The 13,615-nt window shown below is 47.8% G+C and overlaps 1 protein-coding gene across 1 annotated transcript; it reads left to right on the top strand.

Annotated features, from left to right (window-relative positions):
- Window positions 1-292: 292 nt before the first annotated feature.
- On the top strand, window positions 293-13,066 carry ndst1b (N-deacetylase/N-sulfotransferase (heparan glucosaminyl) 1b). Its single transcript, XM_062453522.1, has 14 exons — window positions 293-1,353; window positions 1,659-2,153; window positions 2,455-2,542; window positions 2,770-2,924; window positions 3,154-3,339; window positions 4,120-4,248; window positions 5,526-5,708; window positions 5,976-6,072; window positions 6,254-6,377; window positions 6,529-6,703; window positions 8,661-8,831; window positions 8,963-9,072; window positions 10,311-10,413; window positions 10,533-13,066. The coding sequence occupies exons 1-14, from the start codon at window positions 790-792 to the stop codon at window positions 10,650-10,652; spliced, it is 2,700 nt and encodes an 899-aa protein (XP_062309506.1). The 5' UTR covers window positions 293-789; the 3' UTR covers window positions 10,653-13,066.
- The last annotated feature ends 549 nt before the right edge of the window (window positions 13,067-13,615 follow it).

Here is a 13,615-nt window from a genome sequence, read left to right as displayed (position 1 = left end):
TGCAACCTGCCTGGCTGTATGTTGGGTCTCTCTGCTGGTCTCACTCCAGTATCCTGACTGGTCACTCTTCTGGCTCCATCCTTTCTAATCTTTCTGCTGGTCTCTCTAGTCTCTTGGTGTTTCTTAACTAGTCTCACTGCTGGTTTCTCTACTAGTCTCTCTAGTCTCCATCCTAACTTGTGTCTCTGGTGGTCTCTCTTTAGTTTCCATCCTAACTAGTCTCTCTGCTGGTATATTTAGTCTCCAGGTGTATCTTAACAAGTGTATCTTCTGGTCTCTCTTCTCTAGGTGTGTTCTGACCCTCTGGTGATGACCAATCAGAGGAGAGCCCTAGCAGACCACCTAACAGACCCACAGGAAACTACAGCTCACAGAAGCCCCTACTGCCCTGCCCCCAGACCTGCACAGCCAACCAGGACTGGGGACACACCCTAAAAAGGAGAACGTGGGTTGTGGTCAGGGACGGGGGGGTGGGGAGGGCAGGGGGCAGGAGCCGGAGGTTGAGGTCAAGGGTCACGGCTGAGAGAGAGCCCCCTCCTCCTACCCCCCTCCCCCCCGCCACACACCCCTCCACCCCCCTTTACTGATGCTGCTCCCAGCTCCACTCACTTCCTCCTCTTGGTCACACCATGGTCACATGACAGGAAGTGATGCACGCTGGAGCCCTGTTTCTACTTCCTGTTTTCACAACAAGTCTCTTTTGATCAACCTACACACCTGGAGGACACCTAAACTCACCTGCACCTGAGGTGTGTGTGTGCGTGCAGGTGTTTGCGAGGCGCGGCGACCATGCTGGCTTGCGGCCGCGTGCGCCGGCTGTTCCGTCAGCTGACCCTCCAGACCAGCCTGCTCCTCCTCTTCCTCTTCTGCATGGTCAGCGTGCTGGTCTCCGCCTACTTTTTGTACGCCGCCCGGGGAGGGCTGGAGCCGGCGGGGGGGGTGGAGGACGGCGGTGCGGGGGAGGGCAGGGGCACCCCAGGCTGGGAGGGTGAGGATAGAGGAGGAGGGGCTGCTGCCACCCCCACCGCGCCACCTTCCTCCTCGCTGGGACGCCCGGTTCGCCCCTCTGACTCCGCCCGGACCGAGGCCGTGGTCCTGGTGTTTGTGGAGAGCCAGTACTCCCAGCTGGGACAGGACATCGTGGCCATCCTGGAATCCGGAAGGTTCCGTTACCGGACGGAGATCGCCCCTGGTAAGGGGGACATGCCCACGTTAACGGACGGGGAACGGGGGAGGTTCACGCTGGTCGTTTACGAGAACATTCTAAAGTACGTGAACCTGGATGCCTGGAACCGAGAGCTGCTGGACAAGTACTGTGTGGAGTATGGAGTGGGAATCATAGGGTTCTTTAAGGTAGGACACACACACACAAGCCTACACACACTCACGCACACAGTAAGGTCATCCATCTGTCGTAAATGTCATAAATGTCAAATAAAATTGATCTACACTCCCCCCCTCCTTCTTCTCACTCCTCTTCTCCCCCCCTCCTCTTTTCCCTTCTCCCCCTCCTCCTTTTCTCCCCCCCCTCTTCCCTCCCCTTCCTCTTTTATCCTCTCCCCCCTCCTCTTCTACCTTTCTCCTCCCTCCCTCACCCCTCCCTCCTCCTCCCCCACATCCTCCCCTCCTCTCCTCCCTCACCCCCTCCCTCCCTCCAGGCCAATGAGAACAGCCTGCCGAGCGCCCAGCTGAAGGGCTTCCCCCTCTTCCTCCACTCCAACCTGGCGCTGCGCGACTGCTCAGTCAACCCGCGCTCCCCGCTCCTCCTCATCACGCGGGGGGGCCAGACCCAGCGGGGGCCCCTCCCTGGTGACGACTGGACCGTTTTCCAGTCCAACCATTCCACCTACGAGCCCGTGCTGCTCGCCCGGTCCCGGGACCCCGTCCGCGACCCGGCCCCGCCTCTGGCCTCCGGGGTGGGGGCCCCCTTGCACGCGTCCGTGGTCCAGGACCTGGGTCTCCACGACGGCATCCAGAGGGTTCTGTTCGGGAACAACCTGAACTTCTGGCTGCACAAGCTGGTGTTTGTGGATGCGCTGGCGTTCCTCACGGGCAAGAGGCTGGCACTGGCGCTGGAGCGCCACCTGCTGGTGGACATAGACGACATCTTCGTGGGCAAGGAGGGCACGCGCATGAAGGTGGACGACGTCAAGGTGGGAGTGTGTGTGTGTGGGGGGGGGGGGGGGGTAGAGGTGTGTGTGTAAGTGTGTTTGTGGAGGGGTGTAGCGGTGTGTAGGTGTGTGTTTCATTATTCTTTCCTCTTCTGTTCTCCTCTCCTGAGTAAGACAGATGCTGACTAGTTTATCTGCGAAGGTAATGTTGTTGTGATTGTCATCTTTGTCACTGAACGCCCCTCTCTAGAACGACAAGTGTTCTAGTGTGCAGCCGGTGTGTGTGTGTGTGTGTAGCCTAATTTCTCTCGCTCTCTCTCCCTCCCCCCCCCCCCCCCCCCAGGCTCTCCTAGAGACCCAGCAGGAGTTGAGAGCCTTCGTCCCCAACTTCACCTTCAACCTGGGCTTTTCCGGAAAGTTTTTCCATGCCGGTGAGCACTGCACGCACATACATACTTGCTGACACACACACACACTAACATGCACAGGCAGGGCATCAATTTTCATGTAACACTTAATAAGCCCTAGCACCTATCTTAAGCTTGTCCGAATGTGTGTGTGTGTCTGTGTGTGTGTGCGTGTGTATCCCTTTGTATGTGTGTGTGTGTGTGTATCCCTCTGTGTGTATCCCTGTACGTGTGTATCCGTGTGTGTCCAGGTACGGAGGAGGAGGACCAGGGAGATGACCTCCTGCTGTCCTATGGGAAACACTTCTGGTGGTTCCCTCACATGTGGAGTCACATGCAGCCTCACCTCTTCCACAACCACACCGTGCTGGCCGAGCAGATGCTGCTCAACAAGAAGTTTGCTGTGGTGAGGCTGGGGCTGGGTGAGGCTGGATAGGGGTGAGGCTGAGGGTAGGGGTAAGGATGAGGCTAGAGGTAGGTTGGGGGTGGGAGTGAGGCTTGGTTTCTCACTGTGTTTGGGTTAGTGTGTCCTCTCTCTCTCCCTCTCTCTCTGTTTCTCTCTCTGTCTCTCTCCCCCTCTCTCTCTCTGTCTCTCCCCCTACTGACTCTCTCCCCCCCCTCACCCCCTCCTCCAGGAGCATGGTATCCCCACCACCATGGGCTATGCCGTGGCCCCCCACCACTCGGGGGTGTACCCGGTGCACCTGCAGCTATACGAAGCATGGAGGAGAGTGTGGGGCATCAGGGTGACCAGCACGGAGGAATACCCCCACCTCAAACCTGCCCGCCACCGACGAGGCTTCATACACAGGGACATCAGCGTAAGACACGCACACAGAGACACACACACACACACACACACACACAGACACAGACAGAGGCACACACAGAGACACACACACAGACAGACACACACACACACAGACAGAGACACACACACAGAGACACACACAGAGACACACACACAGAAGGACATGCACACGCACACAAGGACACAGACCCACACACACCTGTATTTATTTATATTCTGTCTGCTACAGCAGTGTGAGGTTGTCACTGCGATGGTATTTCCGATCATAACACCTACTTGTAAAATATTCCCCTGGAGCTCTGCTCTCTCTATCTCTTTCTCTATCTCTCTCTATCTATTTTATCTACTGTATATATATATCTATTCTCTATTTACTGTATATATCTATTCTCTATCTACTTTATATATCTATTCTCTATCTACTGTATCTATTCTATTCACTATCTACTGTGTATATATATATTCTCTATCTACTGTATACATTTATCTTCTTTTTTTATCTACTGTATGTATCTAATATTCTCTATCTATTGTATATATCCTCTCTCTTTGTCTATCCTCTGCTATCTCTCTACCCTTTTCTCCGTCTTACTGTCTATTCTGTTTACCTCTCTATCTATCCTCCGCTCTATATCACGCTCTCATTCTCCCTCTCTCTACCCCCCCCCCTTCTCTCTTCCTTCTGTCTGACCATCTTTTGACCTTTACTTTCCTGTGTTTACAAGTAATAACCCCTTATTTTTTGTGCGCACTCGTGATTGTGTGCGTTTGTGTGTGTGTGTGTGCGCAGGTGCTGCCCAGGCAGACGTGTGGTCTGTTCACACACACCATTTTCCAGAGTGAGTACCCCGGAGGCCCTCAGGAGCTGGACAAGCTCATCAACGGAGGAGAGCTGTTCCTCACAGTGCTGCTCAACCCTGTAAGCACACACACACACACAGGCACGCACGCCACGCACACATATACACACACGCCACACACATATATACACACACACACACGCACGCACCACACATACACCACACGGATATACACACACATACACACAACCATTCAAAAGTTTGGGGTCACTTTGAAATGTCCTTGTTTTCCATGAAAACACACATGAAATGAGTTCCAAAATGAATAGAAAATATAGTCAGACATTGACTAGGTTATACATAATGATTCTTTTATTGAAATAATAATTGGGTCCAAACTTAGCTTTTGTCAAAGAATCCTCCATTTGCAGCAATTACAGACTTGCAGACCTTTGGCATTATACAGTTGTTAATTTGTTGAGGTAATATGAAGAGATTTCACCCCAAGTCTCCAGAAGCACCTCCTACAAGTTGGATTGGCTTGATGGGCACTTCTTACGTACAATACAGTCAAGCTGCTCCCACAACAGCTCTATAGGGTTGATATCTGGTGACTGTGCTGTCCATAACACTTTTTTCCAATATTCCTCTGACCGGTGTCTATGTTCTTTTGCCCATCGTAATCATTTCTTTCTATTGACCAGTCTGACACATAGCTCTAATTAGACACTCTAATGTTCTTCTCCTCTTGCTCAGTTGTGCACCGTGGCCTTCTACTCTTCTTTCTAATCTTGTTAGAGCCAGTTTGCGCTGATCTGTGAAGGCAGTAGTACACTGCTTGTGCAAGATCTTCAGTTTCTTGGCAGTTGAATAGCCTACATTTCTCAGAACAAGAATAGACTGACGAGTTTCAGAAGAAAGTTTTTTGTTTCTGGGCATTTTTGGCCTGTAATCAAACCCCCAAATGCTGATGATCCAGATACTCAACTAGTCTGAAGAAGGCCCGTTTTTATTGTTTCTTTAAACAGCACAGCAGTTTTCAGCTCCGCTAACATAATTCCAAAAGGCTTTTCTAATGATTAATTAGCCTTTTAAGTTGGATTAGATAACACAAAGTGCCATTGGAACACCGGAGTGACGGTTGCTGATAATGGGCCTACACACAATACAACTCCCCATACACACTCCTACACTTAAGCACACATATGCACAAACACAGACACAACCACATACAAGATACACACATGCTCAAACCATCACTCACACAAACGGCTGTTCCTCCCTGTGTTTCATAACCCTGTAAACACACACACACTCTCACAGATGCACACGCGCACATACAAACACACACACACCTGGCCCCAGTGACGGAGGTGTGGTCCTCTCTCTACTCCAGATCAGCATCTTCATGACACACCTGAGTAACTATGGGAACGACCGTCTGGGGCTCTACACCTTTAAGAAGCTGGTGGCGTTCACCCAGACCTGGACACACTTGCGACTACAGACCCTGGCTCCTGTCCAGCTGGCACACAAATATTTCAGCATCTTCCCCCAGGACAAGGATCCCATCTGGCAGGTGTGTGTGGAGGGGTGTTAGGGTGGGGGGTGAAGGTGTGAGTGAAGGTGTGGGGGTGTGTGAGGTTCTGTTTGGTAAGGGTGTGTGTGGGGAGGGCGGGAGGGGGGATGTGAGTGTGTGTGTATATAAAACATTTGTGTGTGGGAGGAGAGGAGGATGTTATGGTGGAAGAATCGAAGCGATCCGAGTGAAAAAAGTTGAGGGATGGAGAGATCGAAGAACCGGCTACTCCTGTCTTGAGGGTCACCACTTCCTGTTCTGCTACAGGACCCCTGTGAGGACAAGAGGCACAAGGACATCTGGTCCAAGGAAAAGACCTGCGACCGGTTTCCCAAGCTGCTTATTATTGGTCCACAGAAGACTGGTGAGAGACAACTGGCCTATCAGCTCTCACTAACTACAGGAAATGGCCTGGCAGTTCTACTGTTGGCTTGACTAACCTGTTGTGTATGTTTGCGTGCGTGTACGTATGTGTCTGTGTGTGTGTGTGTGTGTGTGTGTTTATACGTATGTGTGTGTGTGTGTGTGTACCTGTGTGTGTGCAGGAACCACAGCCCTGTACCTGTTCCTAGGCATGCACCCAGACCTCACCAGTAACTACCCCAGCAAAGAGACCTTTGAAGAGATCCAGTTCTTCAGCGGACACAACTACCAGCGAGGCATCGACTGGTGGGTGGACCTCCCCTGACCCACTTGTCCTAACCCTAACTCTGAGCCCACCTCTCTCTCCCAACCCTGACCCCACTACCCTCACATAACCCTGACCCTGTGTGTGTGTGTGTGTGTGTGTGTGTGTGTGTGTGTGTGTGTGTGTGTCCAGGTACATGGAGTACTTCCCGCTGCCATCCAACACCAGCTCAGACTACTATTATGAGAAGAGCGCCAACTACTTTGACTCTGAGGTGGCAGCGAGCCGGGCTGCGGCCCTCCTGCCCAAGGCCAAGATCATCACCATCCTCATCAACCCCGCCGACCGTGCTTACTCTTGGTACCAGGTAAGCATGACCAAACGCATTAACAGTACATGACTGCATTATTTTTATTGGGTGTGCTTTGCCTTCGGCAAGGGCACAACCTTTGTTCTCTCACATATATATTATTGGGTGTGCTCAAGCCTTCGGCGAGAGCACAACCTTTGTTCTCTTACATATATATTTATTTATTGTTTATTTTCGCCCCCCTAAAACTCAGTCAATATTTGGCCTACATAGACAACGGAGGTGTCAAAAGTTTCGTCTTGGTAGCGATTGAGTTGCTTGTATTGGAATTTACGTTCCGTTGTATGGTTTAAGTGGAAATTAAGTTTTTGTGGCAAAAAGTGAAGCTAACGGTGGCTAATTTGCTAGCCACAGTCACTGACGTTACTTACGTCACTAACGTCACGAAAACACGCGTGACTACCTTTGGCAGAACATTCGTTTCGCATCTGTTAACTTGGGGGATAGCTAGGCTAACTATAGCTTTACTGCAAGGCAGCTGCAGAAACGCCACAAGCAAAGAGGCCAGGGTGATAACTATTTACTCATTTTACTTTGTGATATGACACACAATTGTGATGTGTAATGTACAGTATAAGCTGATATTATTAAGGAAGTACGTCTACTTTCGGAAACAGTAGTCTAGTTACTATTTCACTGAAGCATTAGCATCATGACAGATTAGCCTCTGTTGCCCGGGCAACACATACTACAGTAGTCTATGATGCATCTGTTTTCAATCGTTAAAATAAACATTCCTCACAAATACATTTTCGTTGTAGGATTTATTATGACATTACATTACAAGTAAACGATTTGTTGGTGAAATTATCATTACCTGTGGTTTCAAACCAGTGCTGCTCACTGCAACGCTGTGGCCTACGCGAGACACTACAAAAACATCTACACAGCTGTAGGAAGTCAAATGGCGACAGAAAATGTTCGGCACTCCCCTTAATTAAATCAAAAGTCTATCTAACTACTAACCTTAACTTCATTGCCACAGCCTAAACTTTGTCAATCTGTTCATGAAAATAATTAATTTCAGCCTAAACCGTACAACGGAATGTTAAATCCAATTCAACCAATGCAATCGCTACCAAGACGAACACAGCAGTAGTCTAGTACTGTACCGTAGTAGTACAATTTACCGGGGCAGCTTCTCCACACAGGGCTATATCGCACTTTGCGTTGTTACTGACAATGATCGCTACCAGTGAGCTTTTTATGAAAGCGATTTTCCACAAAAACAATTTTTTTTACGTTTTTGGGGGCATATTTTCAGTTAGCAGATGGTACTGTTTGAATCGCGATTCCATCTTCTACTGCCGGTAACGTCGTAGAATAATCTTCAAAGGGGGTTCTTTATTAATGAATAAATGCAATATGAGTAGGCTAAATGCCTGAAAATATCACGAGAAGGGAAAAACTTAAAAGGAAGTTTAAATCATAGAGATTAGGTCCATTTTTACACCGGTCTGCCAAATGTATTCGTTTTGATTCAGCTATGAGGCTGCCTCTTGCAGGGGAAATGAGAAGACATCTATTTCATTCTACGCTTCACTCGTATTTTGAGTTGTAAATGAGCAGCAAAAAAAAGATGCTTTTAAATCTATGTAATCTTTATAATTAATAAGTATGCATTTTTATATAAAATACACAGGAATATCAGTTGTAAAAATGTAATTAAAAAACGGACCCCTGTGCAACCGACCCAAGCAAGCACACCCTACAATTTCCCCAGAAATTGTACCCTCTCTAGTTTTTTATTGTTATTATGTTGTAGCATATACGTGCACAGGAGAACAAATTAACCTAGACTCTGTGTTCTCCAATCTCCCATGATGCTGTGTCGTGTAGTATGCTAGATTGTGTAGTATGCTCTGTTGTTTTGTGTGTTAGGTTGTAGTATGCTACGTTGTTGTACTAGTATCCTATCTACATAGTATAATAATGAGTCCCCCTCCCCCTCCAGCACCAACGAGCCCATGATGACCCTGTCGCCCTGAAGCACACCTTCCATGATGTCATCACCGCGGGACGCGATGCCCCCATCAAGCTGCGTGTGCTGCAGAGTCGCTGTCTGGTGCCGGGCTGGTACGCCACACACCTGGGCCGCTGGCTCAGCCACTACCACTCCAGCCAGGTAACTACTTTATGACCACACCACTACCACTCCACTACCCCAAGGTTCCCCTTAGCCACCATGCTAACATGCTTGCCTATATGTGTTCCTGCTAGTAGACCATGCTAACATGCTAGCCTGTGTTTTCTCAGATCCTGGTTTTGGACGGGCAGGTTCTAAGGTCGGAGCCAGCTGCTGTGATGGACAAGATCCAGAAGTTTCTGGGTCTGACCAACACACTCAACTACCACAAGATCCTGGCGTGAGTTTCCCCAGATTTCTTTACATCACTAATTAACTTTACATGACAATGTCACTGTACGTGACAACATAACTTTACATCAAAAATGTAACTGTACAGGACAATGCAACTGTACACGACAATGCTACTTTACAGTACAGCTAGAACTGGGTATCTGCACCGATTTCCCCATTTGATTCCAATTCACAAGCTCTCAAGTCAATTCCGATTCGGATTTGATTTCTGTTATTGATTAATACAGATGTGACAATTTCAGTTTTTAGAAAATTGCATACCATTTGTGGCTAGATTACTTTCCGTGTGGCTAGTGTGCATTACCTTGGTCTGTGAAACGTGAGACACGAGTGTCCAATCATCACTAATGTGGTGTTTAGTGATGGTTAACATATGAATCCATTTACCTAAAAGGTCACACCAGCTGTCACGAGTTAAGGCAAGTCTCTCTCCAGACTTGAGAGAAGGTGTGACACTGGCTTTAACATCAGCATTTAACTTTGGGATTGCCACTTTACTCAAATGTTTGAGTATACAACATAACTTGGTTCCAATGCACTTATAAAGTTTCAGAAGCTAATGTTTTCAACCACACGGTTCAGGCATATATTCTTACAAATAAGGTTAGATATATAGACTATGTTATCTTTTGATTGTGAGTTGAATTAGAAGCTTGGATGCAAATGCATTCTCAAGAGGACTTTATGCTGAAAAGTAAAGTAACCAAGTAGGAAATCAGACATGGTTTTGGATTTTTTTTTTGTTACCGCAATATTTCACTTCCAGGTTACACAGCTTTCACATAGCTTGTTTTTGTCAAGGTTGTCTTTGTCTGCACCGAAACGCGTCAACACATCTGCCTTGACAGGCTGCTTACATAGGCACAGGTTCCACCATTGTTCATTCATTAGTTCAGCTTAGAACGATGCATTTGATAAATTCTGTGACATCTGCGGGATTCGAGGCACATTACAAATAATGTTCAGCTAATCATTTTCACGCTTCCCTGAAAGGAAAAGCCTTGGTTAAAAGATCAATCTTGGGATTGCACTAACTGATGTTAGATCGTTCGAATGAAGATTGCGACTAATTTTAGGATCTATATTTTTACCCAGTCCTAATTACATCACAACTGTGCATTACAATGTAATTTAAGATTCAATAAATATATTAAGATAGGATCATATTTGAATTTGGCTTAAAATTAAACCAGGTTTTCTTGTTTGTGTGGTGTGCGTGTCCAGGTTCGACCCTAAGAAGGGGTTCTGGTGTCAGCTGATGGATGGGGGGAAGACTAAGTGTCTGGGGAAGAGTAAGGGCCGCAGGTACCCCGACATGGACGCAGATGTAAGTTACACACTCTCATGCACACACACGCACACACACATGCTTACACACTCATGGGCAGACACACACCTGTGCGCACACACAAGCATACTCACACCCCCTCCCTCCTCCCCCTGCAGTCGCGCTCCTTCCTGAGGGATCACTACAGAGACCACAACATAGAGCTGTCCAAGCTGCTCTACAAGATGGGGCAGCCACTTCCGGTTTGGCTGAGGGAGGAACTGCTGCACAGCAGGTAGCCCAGGCAGGGTGGGGGACGGCGGGGGGCCCCAAGACACCCTGAACCAGGGCGGGGGGGGTGGCACCAGGACACCCCCAGCCTCGCCCTCCTCTCCAGGGAGCAGACAGAGGTGAGAGCAGATTTGTGGACTGAGGCATCACTGCTGCCAGAGAGCCTCTGCTGCTGCCCGCAACATGGTCTGTGGGGGGGGGGGGGGGGGGGGGGGGAACACTGTCTGTTGATAGGAGAAGTGAAAAGACTCAATGACTCCTTGTCCCGTCAAACACACACACAGTCTCTCTCTGCATCGTGTGAAGGAGAGAGGAATTCATATCTCTGTGCCAGTTATGAGGACACTTTAGCCAAACGTGGAGGCGCCAGAGGGGAATGTCTCATCTGAAACATCCTAACTGTTGGATGACCTTGATTGACTCTCGCTCTGCTGGATGTAACTCAACAACTTTGAGGCCCACATGGCCTGGGTTCTGGTTCTGGGATGACCGAGACACTGGCCATTCCTGTAGGTTCTGATTATGGGATAACCATGCATTGTTTACTGATCTTTGAGGCTCACAATGGCCCTTTGCTCCTGTTCCTCCTCTTCCTTTACCTGGAGACACCTGGGAAACCCTCCCACTCTTTAGTTACCATGGCTAACGCGGGCCACAACTCAGAGGCTTAGATCAGCGTTCATGTTAGCATCAGAGTTAGTGTTTGCATCAGAGATAGTGTTAGCATCAGAGATAGCGTTAGCATCAAAGTTAGCGTTAGCATCAAAGTGAGCACTAGCTTCAGCATTGGCACCAGAGTTAGCATCAGAGTTACCGTTAGTGGCTGATAGGCTCTGTGGAGAACAGGAGTGGTTATAATGTACTGGCTACAGAGGCAGGTGGGCTTTATCTGAGCCAGTGGAATGTTCCAGGTGCTTGGTGATGCTTGCTACTGCCTTAATGATGTATCCATACCAGTCCCTCCTCCTATAAGCCTCTGTGACAGTTGCCTGCTATGGAGTCAAACTGGACAAACACACACACGATAGACACACATTAGGTATATTTTTGGGATGCAACATGCATGATTACACAGCCTTAAAGGTGATGACAGCAACTTGGAGGATGCACCATCACCATCATCCCTGAATCAGAGTCATGCTGGTTCTGATTCTGTCCTGTTGTCAAAGGGGAGGCGTCATAGTGACATCACAACTGTTGCTCCCCCTACCAGGGATGATGGGGAGGGAGGGATGGAGTGAGAACGAAGGATTGGGTGACAGAGAAAGAAGAATGGAGTGAGAGAGAGAAAGCTATCCGAATGACACTGCTGACTCAAAAACAAGGATTGTTCAACATACTTCAACTGGAATGTCAATATAAACTCTGGAATAAGGAGATGACCCTTCATATCCACCTCAGTTCTGGAAAATTCTCTGAGAGAAAAATAGAGAGAGAGAGCACTTTAAATTTCTCAACTTTTATTTGTCACGGCCGGACGATGCTTTTGTACCCACGTCCACATGTAAAGGATGTGGTAATAGCTCATGTTCAATCAACAGGGGACCTATTCTGCTGGTGTAGCGTAAAACCCAGAATACTGCACCATTCTGCTGGTGTTCCTACTGGGGAAAAACAACAGATATAGATGAGTATATTGCCATAGGATTACGTTCACAGAAACGATGCGAGACATTTTACAACTAATGTTTCTGGATATTTTTAGCGTGTTATTAAATTTACAATACGTCAAATTGTGTGTGTAATACCTCACATATCGTTGCATTGTTTCTTGAGAGACACACTCTGCTCCAGCAACATAGGGCCCCTTGTTCAACCAGAAGCACAATATTTATTTCACCACTAGGGGCACTGTCCCCCTGGACTGCTCAGACCAGTCTTAACAGAAATGGGCTTGGTAAAGGCCAGGGGTGCTGGGGGCAATGTGGGTGGGGGGTACAGTCTCCAAATAAGCTGTATGGTAAAAGGTACAAGGTCACACACACAGAGGCATGCAAGCATGAACACATTCTTAACATGCTGGCTAGTCTGTCCTGGGAGTCATAACGGACCAGGTCTTCAGCATTACCAGCTCCTGTTGAGCGATGCAATATTCTTCCCATAAACCCCCACACACGTACTAGCACCCCAGCCACATCGACCTTCCTCATCAACACCACACACACACACATACTAACACCCTCTTCCACCTTCCTTGTCAACTCCCCCATACACACACACCCACTGCCAATGCCGTGCTCTTGGACGCAGTCTGATTGTCAGATATGATTAGTAGTGACTCTCATTGATTAATGTTATATAATAATCACCATCATCCAAACTGTACAATCAATCTATTGTTGTTAATACCTTTTTTATTGTTGGTAGCTAATATTTTTGTGATTTTAATTTACAAATAAAGAAACCACTGTCTTTTTAATCACTCTGTCTCTCGTGCATATTTTATGAATCCTATGAAAAAAAATCCCCCACTATACATTGGTTTGGATACATACATTGCATGTAGAAAAATCCACAGACCCGAATAGCTGGATTTAGCTTAACACAATGTGAGAAATGTTAACCACAGCCACACCTGGGGTGGGGGAGGGGGGCTGGTTAGTGTTGTCTGGTGTCCCTGAAGACGTATTAGATAGTACCCAATTGCTCTGAAAGTGCCAAGTCAATGAAAGGAATAGTTAAGATGAGTTCAAGACAAGTTCAAGACAAATCAATGTATGTATTACACATATGTGAGGTGCAGGTGTCTGTTACACTCAAGTTGAGTATCACAGAAGACCTCTGTGACATGCTTGCGTGTAAAAAGGGCTATACAAATACATTTGATTTGAAGACTGGACAATGAATACAGGAAATCAAGAGAGTACATGGTATCACAATATGGGAGGATACAAAACGATTAACATAGCCTTTTGCAGGCACTGAAAAAGGACACTGTAGGTTAGATATCTTTTGTTTAGGTCTTTAGATA

This window comes from Osmerus eperlanus, chromosome 27 (assembly GCF_963692335.1).
Source record: "Osmerus eperlanus chromosome 27, fOsmEpe2.1, whole genome shotgun sequence".
Lineage (NCBI taxonomy): Eukaryota > Metazoa > Chordata > Actinopteri > Osmeriformes > Osmeridae > Osmerus > Osmerus eperlanus.
The sequence above is the reverse complement of the archived record's forward strand: the minus strand, read 5'-3'. Positions and strand labels throughout refer to the sequence as shown.

Bases quoted from the DNA above. Each gene is read 5' to 3' on its own strand.
- ndst1b (XM_062453522.1), top strand. From the start codon at position 790: ATGCTGGCTTGCGGCCGCGTGCGCCGGCTGTTCCGTCAGCTGACCCTC. The intron at 4,249-5,525 runs GTAAGCACACAC...TCTCTACTCCAG, and splicing joins TCACAGTGCTGCTCAACCCT to ATCAGCATCTTCATGACACA. The intron at 6,378-6,528 runs GTGGGTGGACCT...GTGTGTGTCCAG, and splicing joins TACCAGCGAGGCATCGACTG to GTACATGGAGTACTTCCCGC.